General features: G+C 49.6%; 1 protein-coding gene across 1 annotated transcript in view; it reads right to left on the reverse strand.

Moving 5' to 3' along the window:
• The window catches only part of Dscam (DS cell adhesion molecule), a 665,830-nt gene that overhangs the window by 231,569 nt on the left and 419,388 nt on the right, over window positions 1–14,873 (reverse strand). Inside the window, exon 9 of the mRNA XM_047564141.1 lies at window positions 3,064–3,342. Within this exon, the coding sequence (XP_047420097.1) occupies window positions 3,064–3,342 (279 nt within the window). The remainder of the gene's footprint in view (window positions 1–3,063; window positions 3,343–14,873) is intronic.

Consider the following 14,873-nt stretch of genomic DNA (forward strand, 5'->3'; position numbering starts at 1 on the left):
AGTTGCTGTTAAATGTCCAGCCTTAAACATGGCAGCTTCCTGCTCCCACATTCATTTCCATTTTTATGCCTCTGCCAAGCAAATTCCTGAGAATGTGGACATTTGCGTTCTGCATTCCTGCATGTCCGCCCCTCAGTTTCCTTGAGCTCCTGTCCCCGGGTGCTCCCTGCATGCGTGCTGCTCTCCAAGGTCCCAAGCTGCCTTCCTCTTCCCAAACCAATGCCTTTTCTCCGTTCACCAATTTCCTGCTTTCTGCAGGATCCGATACCCCTCAGTGGCCTTCTTTCTCCATGTGCTTCCCGGTGGGCTTCCAGGGCCCCACAGACCCAGGATTTCTCCCTTGCCCTCTGTTTCTTGCTGATTCCTTCGACCTCACCTGGAGCTGACTCCTGGAGCTGGCTAGGCCTGGGCCCTCCTGCTTCTCCCCACGTCACGCTCCCCCTGCTGCCCTGCTGCCCTGCTGTGGTCCGGGAGCGTCCACCCCCCTGGCGGACCCCTGTCTCACTGCCACATTCACCCTGCAGCAGGCTTCCTCGTGTCGCGTCCCCAGCCCCCTGACCTCAGCCGCTTCTCATTACCGCTTTCCTTCCTCCCAGGAGCGCTGATCAGGCCGGGGCTGCTCAAATAGCCTCTCAACTCTTCTCGCCTCTGGCCCCGGCCATTTTTCACACAGCTGCTGCTGTGATAATTAAAAAGATAAATCAGGCTATGCCACACCAGGTTAGAGTCGCCAATGGCCTCTCTGTGTGTGTAGGGGAAAAGGGACATCCAAAATAACCGCATATTCAAATTGGGACAGAATCAGCTGGGGATTTTACAAATTACTGATACTGGGTCCCCACTTCCAAAGAAGGTTTTTTAATTAATAAGGGCTGCGACTTGAAAATCAGGCCTTCGTTAGAGCACCCCATGCCATGCCAACATGTGGCGAAGTCTGAGGACCACTAACTGGTCTATCTGCCCTAAAGGCAAAGGGGAGGGTAAGCACCAAGTCCCTGTATGTTCCTTTCCTGTCCTAAAACCTTGCCACACCTCAGCAGCTCTGGGAATAATTTCCCAGAGAACCGGGAGAGGAATCTACTCCCAAAGATGGTCATTTAATTGGTCTGGGTGGGGACCAGAAAACTTGCATCTGGGTTTGCTTTCCTCTCCCAGGGGACTCCACAGCGCCCCAGCGGCTTGTCCCTGCTGGCTTCCCTCGTGACAGCGACCTGTTGTGAAGCGAGCTTCCTCACAGGCTCTTTCCTGTCCACTCCACAGAAGCTCTTCTCAGAGCAATCGCATGGAGCTGTTAACCAGCCTGGGATCTGCTGCATGGTCCCATTCGCCAGGCTCAATTTCAGACACCTGCCCATTGTCATGGTCAAATGTCGGGGGGCCTTTCCTCCACGGGAAAGCAAGACGAAGAACCCCCCGTGCATTTTGATCTGTCATTTTTGTTCCCTGACCTGCTTCCTTCCGAGCAGATCATATTGAAGACAGGCAGGCTGATGTTATGTTTGGCCCTTCACAAACAACAGTCAGCAGTCGGTTCTGCTCCTAAGAGAATGCATGGGGACCAGAGACCAGGCTGGATCCCATTTTTATTCATATTAAAAAAAAGTAGAAAGAAAAAAAAAAAGAAAAAAAAAAAACAAGCTCCCAGTTCTCATAAGCAGAAGTGGGAAGGAGAAAGAAAAAGGGTCATGAGGATCTCCAACTCATATCTAATGGAAGATCAGGTTCTAGCCTTCCACTCTGGGAAATTCTTGGAAATATGAAGCGGGCTTCTCCACGTGACCTCCAGGTGTGCACCGTGCTCTCTGTGGGGAGGAGGTGGGAAGGCATTGCCTTCCGGTCAGACAGGAGGGAGCGGTGTGGAGGGAAGGACCGAGGAAGGACAGGGGACGCACCGCTCAGGGAAGAGCCTGCCTAGGACTCTTGATGATCCTGACATGACAGACATGGCTCTCCTAACAAAGTCAGAACGGGAATTTTAAAATGTGTTGTCGACACTGATGGAAACCTCTGATTTCATACAGTTGCCCTTGCAACGGGGAGGGAGGGACTCTGCTGAAGAATCACGGACTCAGAGAATATCCGCGCCTGGAGAGCTCAGGGAAACCAGCGGCTCGATTCACAGACGCAGTGCATGCTTTACCAGACGCTGGGGTCAGATGAGGAAAGACTTGAAATGAGGCCCACGCTTACATCTGAGGTGTATAAGGCCACCGGCAGCGTTTTCTACAAGTCACATGAGGCTGTTTTAATTTTTTCCATAACTACAACCACATACTGCTTAATTTTAAAAATGTTGCAACAGCTTCCCCAAATGACGATAGACTTACTGGTAAACAGAAGAGAGGGGCAAAGAAAGCTTCATTTCTGAAACTAAACGGATATATTTGTAGCTACTGTTTTATAGCTCTTCAGAAAAACTGTTTTCTTTTAATAGCTATTTATCTAAAACAGTAAAAAGTGTTAGAAGAATAAAATAAATATAAGGCAAGCACTAATAGAATTTGGCTTCAAAAATAATAATGAGTTAGACGGGAGCCCTATTCCATGGATTAAATCCCATGACGCCCACATTTTCAAGGACATATTTGTCAGCTGCCAGTTATTTGGAGCATCAGATTTGGAAAAAATAAAATCTTCACTTGGAAGTTCGGGCAATTCCTGTTTTTTTTTTTTATTTAATTATTATTTTTTTTTATTTTTACAGAGTGCATTTTGATTCATCGTACACAAATGGGTACATCTCTTCGTTTCTAGGGTTGTGCACGATGTAGGTTCACACCAGTGGTGTAATCATACACGTACCCAGCGTCATGATGTCTGTCTATTCCATCCTTTATACCCCCTCCCTCTCATTTCCTTCTACATAATCTAAAGCTCCTCCATTCTTCTCTCACCCCGCCCAAATCCAAAGGCGGGATATCTCCCCTGTAAGTGGATGGTGTCTAAGGCTGTGTTTCCTACAGGAGAAGCAGGCATCTCTGGGACCTCCCGTTCTCTGCAGACATCCCAGGCCACGCCTGCTGAGCACCCTGGTCCCCCAGCCTGTCCCGGGCCCCTGCGTACCTCTGACGATTAGCTGGCTCTGGTGCTCCACGGCCGCCGCCTCGTTCCGGGCTATGCAGGTGTAGTTCCCATTGTGCATGAGCGAGAGGTTGGAGATCCTCAAGGAGCTGGTGAAGTCGATGTTGTCGATGGTCACGCCCAGGCTGGCGGGGATGGGCCGGCCGTCCTTCTGCCAGGTGATGGTGATGGGTAGGTCCCCTGAGACCACCACACACGGGATGAAGACCCGCTGCCCGATGGAGAATCTTGGAAACTCAAAAGGTTGGATAAAAGGTGGAACTGGAAGAAAAAGGAGAAAGAAAAACGTAACAGGGGAAAGACAGAGGGAGCCACGTCTCATCCCCCGTTCTCTTTCCTCCAAGGCCGTGCCTGGCATCAAATGATCCCGCTGCCCACGGGTGTGAACAGATCCACTCAGGAGGAGCCCCACCCAAGCTCTGTTTGGATTTCTGGATCATTCCAAATGAAAAGTACAGCTTGCTTTGCACCCCAACACCTGTGATTTACCTAATTCAATAACAACCAACTAATTATAAGTGATTAGTTAGCACTGCAGTAGAAATACTATGAAAGAGGGGTTTGGGTGTTTTCTCCAAGCTTTTAAAATGGACGGGTGCAGGGGAGACTTCTCTCCTGCCCTGCTCTTAGGAGCACTACGATGACCCTCCGACTTACGGCCCCGCTGAGGAAACAGAGCTGCCAGGTCTATGTGAGGCTGTTTTCCAAGCCCCACTGACAGCCACCATGGGCCCCGGACATCTGTGGGCATCTGGCGTGTTTACCACTCGCCCCTCATCTTACGCACGCTGTCTGCCATTGTAAATGAAGGATGGGTCCCTGGGAGTCGTCTGGGTGTGGCCAAGTGTTCCTCAGGACAATTAGGTTCTAGCCTTCCTCCTGGAGAGCCACAGACACACAGAGCTCCGTGTGCCTTAACTTCCCCAGTACATCCCTGCTTCTCCCTTCTGCTGCAGGACAGTCTTCTCAGGTGACCTCTGAGGGTCACGGGGCATAAACTGGAGGGAGTGCCAGGGGAGCCGAGTTGAAGCCCCACTGCGAGGCCAGGGGCAAGCTACTCATGTGCTGCTACTCTTGGCTTTATGGGGTCATTCACAGCCTCATTTTGCAGATGAGGAAAGTGACATTCAAAGATGTCATTTAGTCCTTGCACGTAGAACTAGTTGGCTGTTCTATGAGGGCTCAAACCATGTCTGTTTGGCAGAGATTGGTGCCTTCATTGTTGATCTTTGTTGTGTTTTTGCACATATTTTTTAAAGAAATAGTTCATATTTATGCAGGGGCTTGGAAATGACTAAGGCAACAGACTAAGATTCTGAAGCATGTGAAAACCGAGCATCAGCCAGTTGCTACACCGAGCAAGGCTATTACACAGCAAGAGGCCTGCAGGGTTTGCCCATTAATCAACCTCAGACGCTCTGTCACCAACTCAGGGGAGACACAAGGGGTCCAGAGAAATCTAACCACGCACTGTTCATCAGGCCCTGGTGTGTGCGGGGCTGGGTGTGTGTGTGTGTGTGTGCTGGGGTGTGTGTGTGCTGGCGTGTGTATGTGTTTGTGTGTGTGTATGTGCTGGGCTGGGTGTGTGTGCTGGTATGTGTGCTGGGTGTGTGTGTTGGTGTGTGTGTGTGTGTGTGCTGGGCTGGGTGTGTGTGTTGGTGTGTGTGTGTGTGTGCTGGGCTGGGTGTGTGTATTGGTGTGTGTGTGTGTGTGTGTGCTGGGCTGGGTGTGTGTGTTGGTGTGTGTGTGTGTGCTGGGCTGGGTGTGTGTGTTGGTGTGTGTGTGTGTGCTGGGCTGGGTGTGTGTGTTGGTGTGTGTGTGTGCTGGGCTGGGTGTGTGTGTTGGTGTGTGTGTGTGTGTGCTGGGCTGGGTGTGTGTGCTGGGCTGGGTGTGTGTGTGCTGGGCTGGGTGTGTGTGTGCTGGGCTGGGTGTGTGTATTGGTGTGTGTGTGTGTGTGTGTGTGCTGGGCTGGGTGTGTGTGTTGGTGTGTGTGTGTGTGCTGGGCTGGGTGTGTGTGTTGGTGTGTGTGTGTGTGCTGGGCTGGGTGTGTGTGTTGGTGTGTGTGTGTGCTGGGCTGGGTGTGTGTGTTGGTGTGTGTGTGTGTGCTGGGCTGGGTGTGTGTGTTGGTGTGTGTGTGTGCTGGGCTGGGTGTGTGTGTTGGTGTGTGTGTGTGTGTGCTGGGCTGGGTGTGTGTGCTGGGCTGGGTGTGTGTGTGCTGGGCTGGGTGTGTGTATTGGTGTGTGTGTGTGTGTGTGCTGGGCTGGGTGTGTGTGTTGGTGTGTGTGTGTGTGTGCTGGGCTGGGTGTGTGTGTGTGTGTGTGTGTGTGTGTGCTGGGCTGGGTGTGTGTGTGTGTGTGTGTGTGTGCTGGGCTGGGTGTGTGTGTGTGTGTGTGTGTGTGTGTGCATGCGTGCTGGGGTGCGTGCCGGGCCTTTGGCAGGCAGTGCCTGTCCAGCACTCTGACTCTTTAAATCTTGCCGGGTGGCATGCACGCTCACAGTGTCCGCAGTCTTGTTAATATTAACGTCTCCACTTTCCGTGCATAGAAAGCACACTTCTTTGGCTTTTGCAGGCAGGAGCCTGGCTGTGCTCACAGGGGCCCTTCCCGTGGGCCTGGCACTGCTGATCTGAACTGAGGATGGTTTCCTTAGGTAAGACACGGGGTCTTCAGTCCATCTGAACCACTGATTGCAGCTGTCCGACCCTTTTCTGGGACCCCCCTTCCCTGTTTGCAGAACAAGGAGGGCAGCCAGGCCCCCAGGGAGGTGACACAGGCGTCACGGACGCTCCTGCGTCTGAGGCAGATTCCTAGCACTGGGGCACCGCACCAGCCTTTAGCTGAGGAACCGAGTGGGAAGGCCCCCGGGCAGGGAAGCCTCGGTTTCTCTCTCCGTTGCAATAGGAGGAAGAACTACGTACGGACCCACGTCCATTCCCCACGTCAAGAAAGCAAGGCCGGCCAGTCTTGACCTACATAGCAAGGGCACAAGCGAGGGATGGACGATCGCCAAGTGAGGAGCGCACTTACAAGAGAGGAAGGATCAGATGCAGAGGGACTGTCCAAAACAAAACCCCAAACAAACCCCTGTGCTCTCCATAACTCCAAACAGTATTTGTATGTCGTTGACATATTAAAAAATTCCAAGGAATGTAATTCCAGTTACATAAGCAAATTTCAGAAATTCAGCCTTAAAGCAGTGCTGGAAGCAGGAAGTGGAGTCCCCAGAGCACGGGAAACCAGGGCCAGCCAGTGGATGCTCCCACTATCCTGCTGGCCACCCAGAGGGTGGGCCTCACTTGGAGCCCCTCAGTTTTTCAGAATTGATTTTCATGATATTATTAGTGCATATTAATTATACAAAATGAGTTTCTTTGTGACATTTTCATACATTCATATAGTATCACTTGTCCCATCCCCACCACCCTCTCTCACCTGCCCCTCTAGTTCCCCTTCCTTCACCAAATGTTCCTATTTTATTTCCATGGCCTGTTTTCAACCGTTAGGACACTCTCCATTATGTGATTTCTTGGTCTAGAGCAGATGCAGAGACATCAGGCTTAAAGTCAGAAGCCAACAAGGGCAAGCTTATGCTGGTGAGAAACCAGAAAGTCAGCGCAAGACGGAAACCACAGTTCAGCTGGAAACAATTGGAATGTTGAATACTAGAGCACACTGCCTGACAGCCTGGTCTTTTTCTTTCTGTAATTAATGCAAAGTCATAAGACATAATTAAGATTGAATTGCAGGTGATGGCTAATATGTTAAAAGAAAAAAAAGATATATTTAAAAATTTAAAACATTTACAAAAAATGAGAACCTATCAAAATAGTTAAAATTAAAAATTACATGATTTCACTTAGCATAATAGTCTCCAGATCCATCCATTTCCTGACAAAAGTCATAAAGTCATTCTTTTTTATGGCTGAGCAATATTCCATTGTGTATATATACCACATTTTCTTTACCCATTCATCTGTTAAAGGGCAGCTAGATGGGTTCCATAGCTTAGCTATGCTTGTATAAATATGTCAAAATATACTCTACTGTAATGTATAACTAAAAAGATCAAATAAAAAAGAGGAAATAACAATTTTTAAAAATGTTGCTTGATTAGAGAAATAGTACAAGAGACGCATTTTCCCAGAGTAAGGTCATGGTCAGGTCCGTGGGTACTTCACCCGCCGCATTCTGTCAGGGCGCTCATTGTCTAAGGTAAAGTTAATCTCTCTTCATAGCAGGTGATGTCTCTCTTGCTTCCACTGAGTCACCAGTACTGTACAAAATGCTGAAAGTGTTGTTAAGGGTCCGAAATTTTACATTTTACATTCATGGGATATAAATTGGAGGGAGAAACTCTAGGATTTGGGGAGCTGAGCCACACACTCAAGAGAGCCTGGTTGTTTTAAGTGACTCACTGTGGCCCTTAAAGGAGGCAGTTCCCCAAACCCCGCTGTCGGCGAAGGCCTGTGATAGCACAGGAGCAGGAATCCTGAGTGTGACGTGTGCCGTTGACGTGACCTTTAAACGCTAAGAAGTACGGAAGTGCCCACTCGGTGTCACTCATTCCAGCTTGGGTATTTCATAATGGTGAGGTCCTTCCCCGAAGCAGCCCAGAACCACCAGATACCGCCCAACGCCAGCTTGGACTCATTCTAAACCCTTCTTACCCATGAGCGTTGAATCAGGCTGCTCCTTACCTGCGTCTTTTTCCTCAACTACTAATTGTATGTTGTTTTTCAGAGGGTGATAAAAGATTTCAAAATTTGTCCCCAGATAAGAGCTGTCGGACACATTGGAAAACCGTGGGCTGGGTGTCCTCAGCCCTGAGCAGGGAGCAGCGCTGTCTTGATTCCACTTAGCATAATAGACTCCAGATCCATCATTTCTCTTGAACTCGCTGATCTGTGTCCTCGTGTGTAGGGTGATGATGATTGAGAGCAGTGCCCGAGGTGTTGGCGGACAGCCGTCGGCACACGCCGCTCAGGGCTCCAGGCGGTGGGCAGGAGGCGTCAGGTCTCCTCGTTCCCTTTTGGCCCCAGGGCCGGTGGCTCACTGGTGTGTCACGTGCATGTGGAGAAGTGCTGAGGCTCTGTCTCCCTGGCCACGTACAATTCCTCTGTTCCAGCTTTTGTCCTCTCCTTTCCAGTGGTGATTTTGTCCTGCGAATGTCCATACAGTTCTCGGGATGGGTGCCCCTGCTCTCAGACTGTCCAAAGCACAGTGGCCAGCGCCAGAGTCCTCGCGGACAGGCAACAGACCTTCCGTCTTCTCGGCCCCTTTCCCACCCACCTCCGTCCTACCTCCAGGTCTTCTCCAACTCCTTTAGAGGACGTCCTTTTTCAACACCTCCTCTGCTTCTTGAAGTACTGCATCTTCCAAGCCTGTGACTTTCCAAAACTTCTATTCTGCATATTGCAGGGATGCAAACCCAGGACCGGTTTCTCAGATGTCCCAGGGCACGTCCTCTTTAGGTGCCCCACCCAATGGAACCTGACCCGGCAGAGCCCTGGGGACTGTCTGTGCCAGGGCCACCTGTGGCGCTTACACGGCGAGGTGGCGGGCACCCCATGCACGCGTCACCTCCCGGCCTGCCAGCCTGGGAGGCTGGGAATGGTCCAACTCGGCTCCTCTACAGATGCTTGAGGTTTCAACTGGTAGGCATCCAGCCCGGTAGGGGACAGGACTCCCTTCTGGACTGCCACACAACTACTGTCCCCTCACTCATTCTGAGGGTCTGTTTTCAAAACCCTACTGTGAAATGAGTCATGTTCACACTTCAGTGGGGACAGTGATTGACAGGCACGGCCGTTTCCTTAGGTAGAGCAACAGGGGACCGCGGATGGATGCAGCCCGCCCTCCCTGCTCCCCACAGGAGTGAGTGCACACCGCCCGCCCCGCATTGCCTTTGTGAGAAGCCTTCGGGTGAACGTGCGCTCACACCGAATCAAGGACCACCCTGGAGTCCTGAGGAAGACCCCGACAGGAGAACGAGGCTGACACAGGAGAACGAGGCTGACACAGGAGAACGAGGCTGACGTTTCCAGACATCACAGTGGTGACCTGGCAGGGGCGACGGTGGGCTCCTAGCCAAGTCTGAGCAGCCCAGAGGCCCAGGGCTTCCGACGGCTGCTTCCCCTGCGACAGCCCTCTCCAGCGGGCAAGGGTGCGGCCAGCAGCAGCACCGGCTGGCTGGCGTCTGTGGCTGTGGCACGCACGCCGACTACGAGTTGCCAGGTGAGCTTGCTCCCCCAAGGCCGCTGACTTTGGATCCATGTGGCCAGAGCTGCTTCGGCTCATAATGAATTTGGCCCTGCTCTGGGAGGAAGCCATTCGCCGAGAGTCACGGGGAGGTGAGGAAGAAGTAAGCACAGGGCTGGAGCCCCAGGAGCTCAGGGAAGCCAGAGGCTGAAGCGTGTCTGCAGCAGCCTGCACCTCGGCTGGCCTTCTGCTCCACGCCCCCTTGGCGTTCCGTCTGCGCTGATGAAATGACCATGAACACTGACGAGAGAGGGCGAGGCAAGAGAGACTGCGAAGGGCAGGGGGCAGGGAGCAGGCACGTGGTCCCTGCAGCGCGGTGGGCATGACTTTCAGATCTAAGACTTCCTGAAAGAATGGTGTCTTGGGCATACTTGCCACACCCCAAATCCTGCCAAACAAAATAAAATGTTACAAGTATCTATTTTTCTCTAGGCCTGTATTGGAAATAAAACTTGAATTTCTGTGGCTGAATTGAGAAGGGTGTATTTAGAGAGAGTCACAGTTTCTGAATTTTTCAAGACTTGCTGAAATGAGAAGTAAGCCTCTTTTAAGGCAAGAATTATAAGTGAAAATGGTAAACCAAAGTTTGTAGAGATCATTTGGCGCTGGCCACTTTCTAAGCTATAAAAAAAAATTTCTCCCAGGGACGAGAAGAAGTAGTTGGACCATTCCCTGTATTTTCCCTGGTTTTAGAAATTCCTTTGTTACTGAACTACCAGGACTTGAACTATGGTCCAGAGTCTGGGGTCCTGTGTGTGTGTGTGCGCGCACGCGTGTGTGTGAGTGTGTGTGTGTGTGTGTGACATTTTCTTTATCCACTCATCTGGTGATGGACCCTCGGTTGTTTCCAAGTCTTGGCTGTTGTGAACCATGCTGTAATGAACCTGGGTATGCAGATGCCACTTTGACATTTGGATTTCATTTCCTTTGCATACATATCAGCCAGGTTGCTGATCAGATGATACTTCTGTTTTTAATTTTCTGGGGGACTTCCACACTGTTCTCCATAATGGCTGTGCCAATTTGCATTGCCCCTAACTGTGTGCAGGGTTCGCTTTTCCCTTCATCCTTGCCAGCCCTTATCTTTTATCCTTTTGATAAGAGGACCCTAACACAATCAGAGAGACCAAATTTCAGGACTGTCACTGAGAATGAGTGCTGCTTACCCTGCAGTCTCAGCACGCTGTCCTTCTGTCCCTAGAACACTATCTCTACTACTGACATTGCTATGATAGATCTTCTCACATATTACATTGACACTATTAATAATGAGTTTGACTATTTTCTGGTGTCATTTCTTTATGCAGATGGTTTTTCCTGCATAGAATTGTCATCCTTGTTTGATTCAATAAAGATTCCAATAGGGCCAGTGCAGTGTTGGATTTTCCAATTACTAGAACCAAAATAAACAGTACGTGTGTGGTAAGTAGAACTGGACATCACTTCTAAGTTCAATAGAACAGGAATGTATTTTCTCAAGAGTAACAGGTTTCGTCACCACCTCTGATTGCTTGGGGCATAGACAAGTGCCTCCTAGAGTCCCTGAGCATTCATCTCTGAGGCCAGCGGATCTTGAGGAGGGATTCCTCACCTACCTGAAGACTCACATAGAAACTAAGGAAGAGACGGAACTCCCGGCAGTAGTCCAGCAGGCCACAGGGACGGGGTGCCTTCACTGAGCAGACTCGGAGTGGTCCCTCACTCCCTGGTGCCCCAGCCTGGCCTTGCTTCCTCCTCCTGTTCACATGATCGTCTCAGCCACCTCCTTGACTCCAGCTGTCAGCTGCATGTCATTGATTCCAGAATCTAAGTTCTCAGTCAAATCCCTCCTCAAGCTTCAAGCTGGCCAGTTCAGTCATCAGCTAACCTCTTCATCTTGATGCTCAGAAGCTTCTCGAATCCCAAACCAAATATGTCATGCTTTCCCTTCATCTAAGCTCCATTGTCCTTTCCCTCTTCCTGGAGCTGAGAACAGGACAAGGCTGCTCCTGGCCCTTCCTCCTCCTCTGCAGCTGTTGTGGCGGGCTGCTCTTTCCTCCGCCCCACTTCCTGACATGCCTGTGCCAGGTACCACCATCACCTTTTATGACACCTTTTTCAATTACGTCCTAACGACCTTCCTTTCTATTTTATTTTCTCTCTGCACTGCCACCCCGTGGACCCCCCGTCGCTGCATTTCCTGGTGCTGTGTGAGCAGACACCTCTGCTTCCTCACTCCGCCTCCAGCAGGAGCAAGCCAGGTGCCACTCCGCCGGCTCCCAGGCCCATCTGCAGACTCAGACCTCCGCCCTGGGAGCAGCCTCCACTTCAGCCCCCGACTCAGGGATGTGAGCAGGGATCTGTTCCCCTCCCTGTCCCCAGCCCCCCACCTCTTCACTCCTATCATCTCATCTCGTGGATGCACAACTACAGCGGTGACCGCCTGAGGCCAGCCAGAGGCCCGATGCTAGGCATGGGGGCGGGGACCACGGTTCTTGAGGTGCTCTCGTATTTTTATAGGAGGTTTTCCAAGCCATAATCAGAGTATGGTGAATAAGCAGCATTTCTTTACCAGTTTAAAATGACAAACAACCTCAGGATTCTTGAGAAGTTACCCAGTTAAACAGCCAGATCACCGGGGATGGCGGACACAAGCACTCTCCTGGCATCCTGTGGGGCCCACAGACGCCGTGTTTGCTCAGAGGATTTGTAAAGCCACAGCTGTCTTTGTGATCCACCAGAGTTCCCCTGCATCTCTGCTACTGAAAGAAGGTCCTTTGAATCCCTGTGGCATCAAGAAAATGGAGCAGCCCATGATTCCTCATCCAGGGAGAAGAGGACCTGTAGACAGCCGTGGTGCTGCAGTTCTGTTACGGGGACTCCAGATGCGAGCCAGGCAGGGGACCCCAATCGGAGGTGACAGTAGCTGGGCCAGATGGCAGGGATGAGCGAGACCCACCCGCAGCACGGTTGTTTAGAAAGAGAGCAGATGATTTACTTGAGAAGCATTTAACATGACCTTGGCTCAGAAAAGGCTAACCCTCTCCAGAAGCTTGGTAATGGATCCTAACTGGCTTCATGTTGCTGTGCTTTTGAATAAACTGCTGAAATATGTCAGAGTGAAGATGAGGCAGTTATGAATTTCAACAAAGCTCTAAGTTAATTGAATTATTCTGACAGATATGAGGGCATTGCTTTAGAGATACACTGAAGGATCAATATCAAACGCCTGAGGACAGATCAAGAAGGGATTTGTTCCAAGGACCCCGCCCACACAGTACTTCATTAGCATAAAGCTGTGCAAAGCCATGGACAGGGACCTGCTCTCTACTCTGGCAGGTCAGCTGTGCCCCTGAACAAGGCTCCATATTCTCCGCGTTTCAGTTTCCATGTGAAACGCATACAAATGACTTTCAGCACTGACATATTCTGAGTTTACCATTGTAAGGTTCAGGGTGAAATCTCCCTGATATTATCATCTATAGACAAACCTGAAACTTTCAGATTGGCAAAATGTGGGTATTTCTTTCCCAGGCTTAGATCAACACATGTAACAAGCTACTAGATCTTTTTCGAATAAATTAACCAACTTTTAAACTGTAATTTGTACAATGAAATGGAAATGCACGGAGACAAAATTGCATATATTTATGACAATCTGCTGTGAGCAGAACTTACTGTAAGCTGCATTATCAGACTTGAGTGAGTCTAGTACAAGCTAAAGAGCCAACAGGAAATTTGGGAGAAATGGAAGATAGGTAAACAAATAATTTTGTTTAAAAAATTATTGATATAAGATTAATAAATTTGTGCAAACATGAATCAAAAGTATACACACAAAAAATGGATTAAAAAATTGGGTTCAAACAATGTTATACACTAAAGATTATAGAGAAACTGGAGATGAAGAAATGGAAAAAGATCTACCAGGCAGTCTGAGATAGAAAAGGCAAGAAGAATTGTCCTTCAATCACAGAATAGATAATTCAAGACAAAAAAATCAGAGAATATAGCAGAACCTAACTAATCAAAAATCATATGCCCCCTTTAAAAAATGAATAAAAAAACAAAATATAAGCAAATCAAGAGATAAAATATAATGATTAGATTTAATCCATTGCACATAAACAAGTTTATGCCCAACATATATAAGGAACAACAGGTATTATTTTTAAAACTAAATGAGACATCCTTAGAGAAAATGTTAATAGATTTCATAGAACTAAAATTATTTCTGAAAGCACTATCATTGCTATGATTTGGTTCTGTGATGTCCCTGAAAGCTCCTGTGTGAAATAATGTCCCGAGGTGATATGCCTGGATTATGAGTCATTGGATTAACCAACTTCATGATTAGTAATGGGAAAGTACTCTTGTACACTGAACGGTGACTATGGGCAGGTAGGGTATGGCTGGATAAAGGGGGTCACTGGGTGGTGTGCTTTTGGGGTTTTCGTTTTGTCCCTGGAGAGAGATCCCTCCACATTCTAGCCACTATTACTTCTCTCTGCTGTGCTCTCCTGCCACGATGTCCTGCCTCGCCTTGGGCCCAGGGCAATGGAGTTGGTCAACAAGGGCTGAACCTGGAACTGTGAGCCAAAGTAAACTTTTATCCTCCAAGGTTTTTTTTTTTTTTTTGGTTGGGCATATTGGTCACAACGATGCAAAACCAACTAAAACAATCATGGTATCTTGGGATACAGTGAGGAGAGGAATGCACGTGCTATTTAACAGGTAGTGTTTGGAAACATGGCTCAACATACGGAGAAAGAGAAATTCCATGCCCACCTCCACTATGCCCACCAGTATTATGTGGACTGAAGACGTCAATGTACAGCAGAAACATAAAGAGAAAACACAGGAAGAGAGGCAGGAACACACCTTCTTGCATGCAGAAGCTTTTCAGTCAAGACCCCAGCGAAGATGACCACGGACAAAGTTAAGAGACAAAGATGCTCACGACCTTTCTCCACGACCAGAGGTCCATATCTATATTAAAGAATGGCGGTGAAGCGGAAGGCATGGCAAGGGGAGGCAGAGGGGTACAGGGGAGGCACAGGCGGCTGCTCAAACGCCGCAGAGACTGGGAACCCTGGACACGTGCCACTCAACCACCGCAGCGGAAGAAGAACAGGAAAGGTGGAGTACTCCTTCATGCCAGTTAGGTCTGCCATGTTGGAAGGGCAGATCCCAGTGGTCACCGACGGGCGAGCATGCGGGAACCAGGACCTGTCCTGTGTGGCTGGTGGGTGGGTACACTGGCACGGGGACTTTGGAGAACGGTCACGCAATCACCAGGCAACTGGGTTAGATTGGTGACCTGTCCATTCAACTTCTGGTCCTGGACTGCTCTGAGTCTCCTGCAGGCCACATCACGGCTTTCCATGCCAAGAGTCAACCAGCCAAAGAGCCGGGGCGGGGGCCGGGAGCTGAGTGTTTCCTTTCTGTGTTTTTAAATATATATATCCATATCCATACCTGTATATCTAAGTGGAGACACGGAGCATGGATTTAAAATGAATAAAATCCACATACGGGAAGAGCGAGGCCAGAGTT

The sequence above is a fragment of the Sciurus carolinensis genome, chromosome 9 (genome assembly GCF_902686445.1).
Source record: "Sciurus carolinensis chromosome 9, mSciCar1.2, whole genome shotgun sequence".
In the NCBI taxonomy this organism is placed as follows: Eukaryota; Metazoa; Chordata; class Mammalia; order Rodentia; family Sciuridae; genus Sciurus; species Sciurus carolinensis.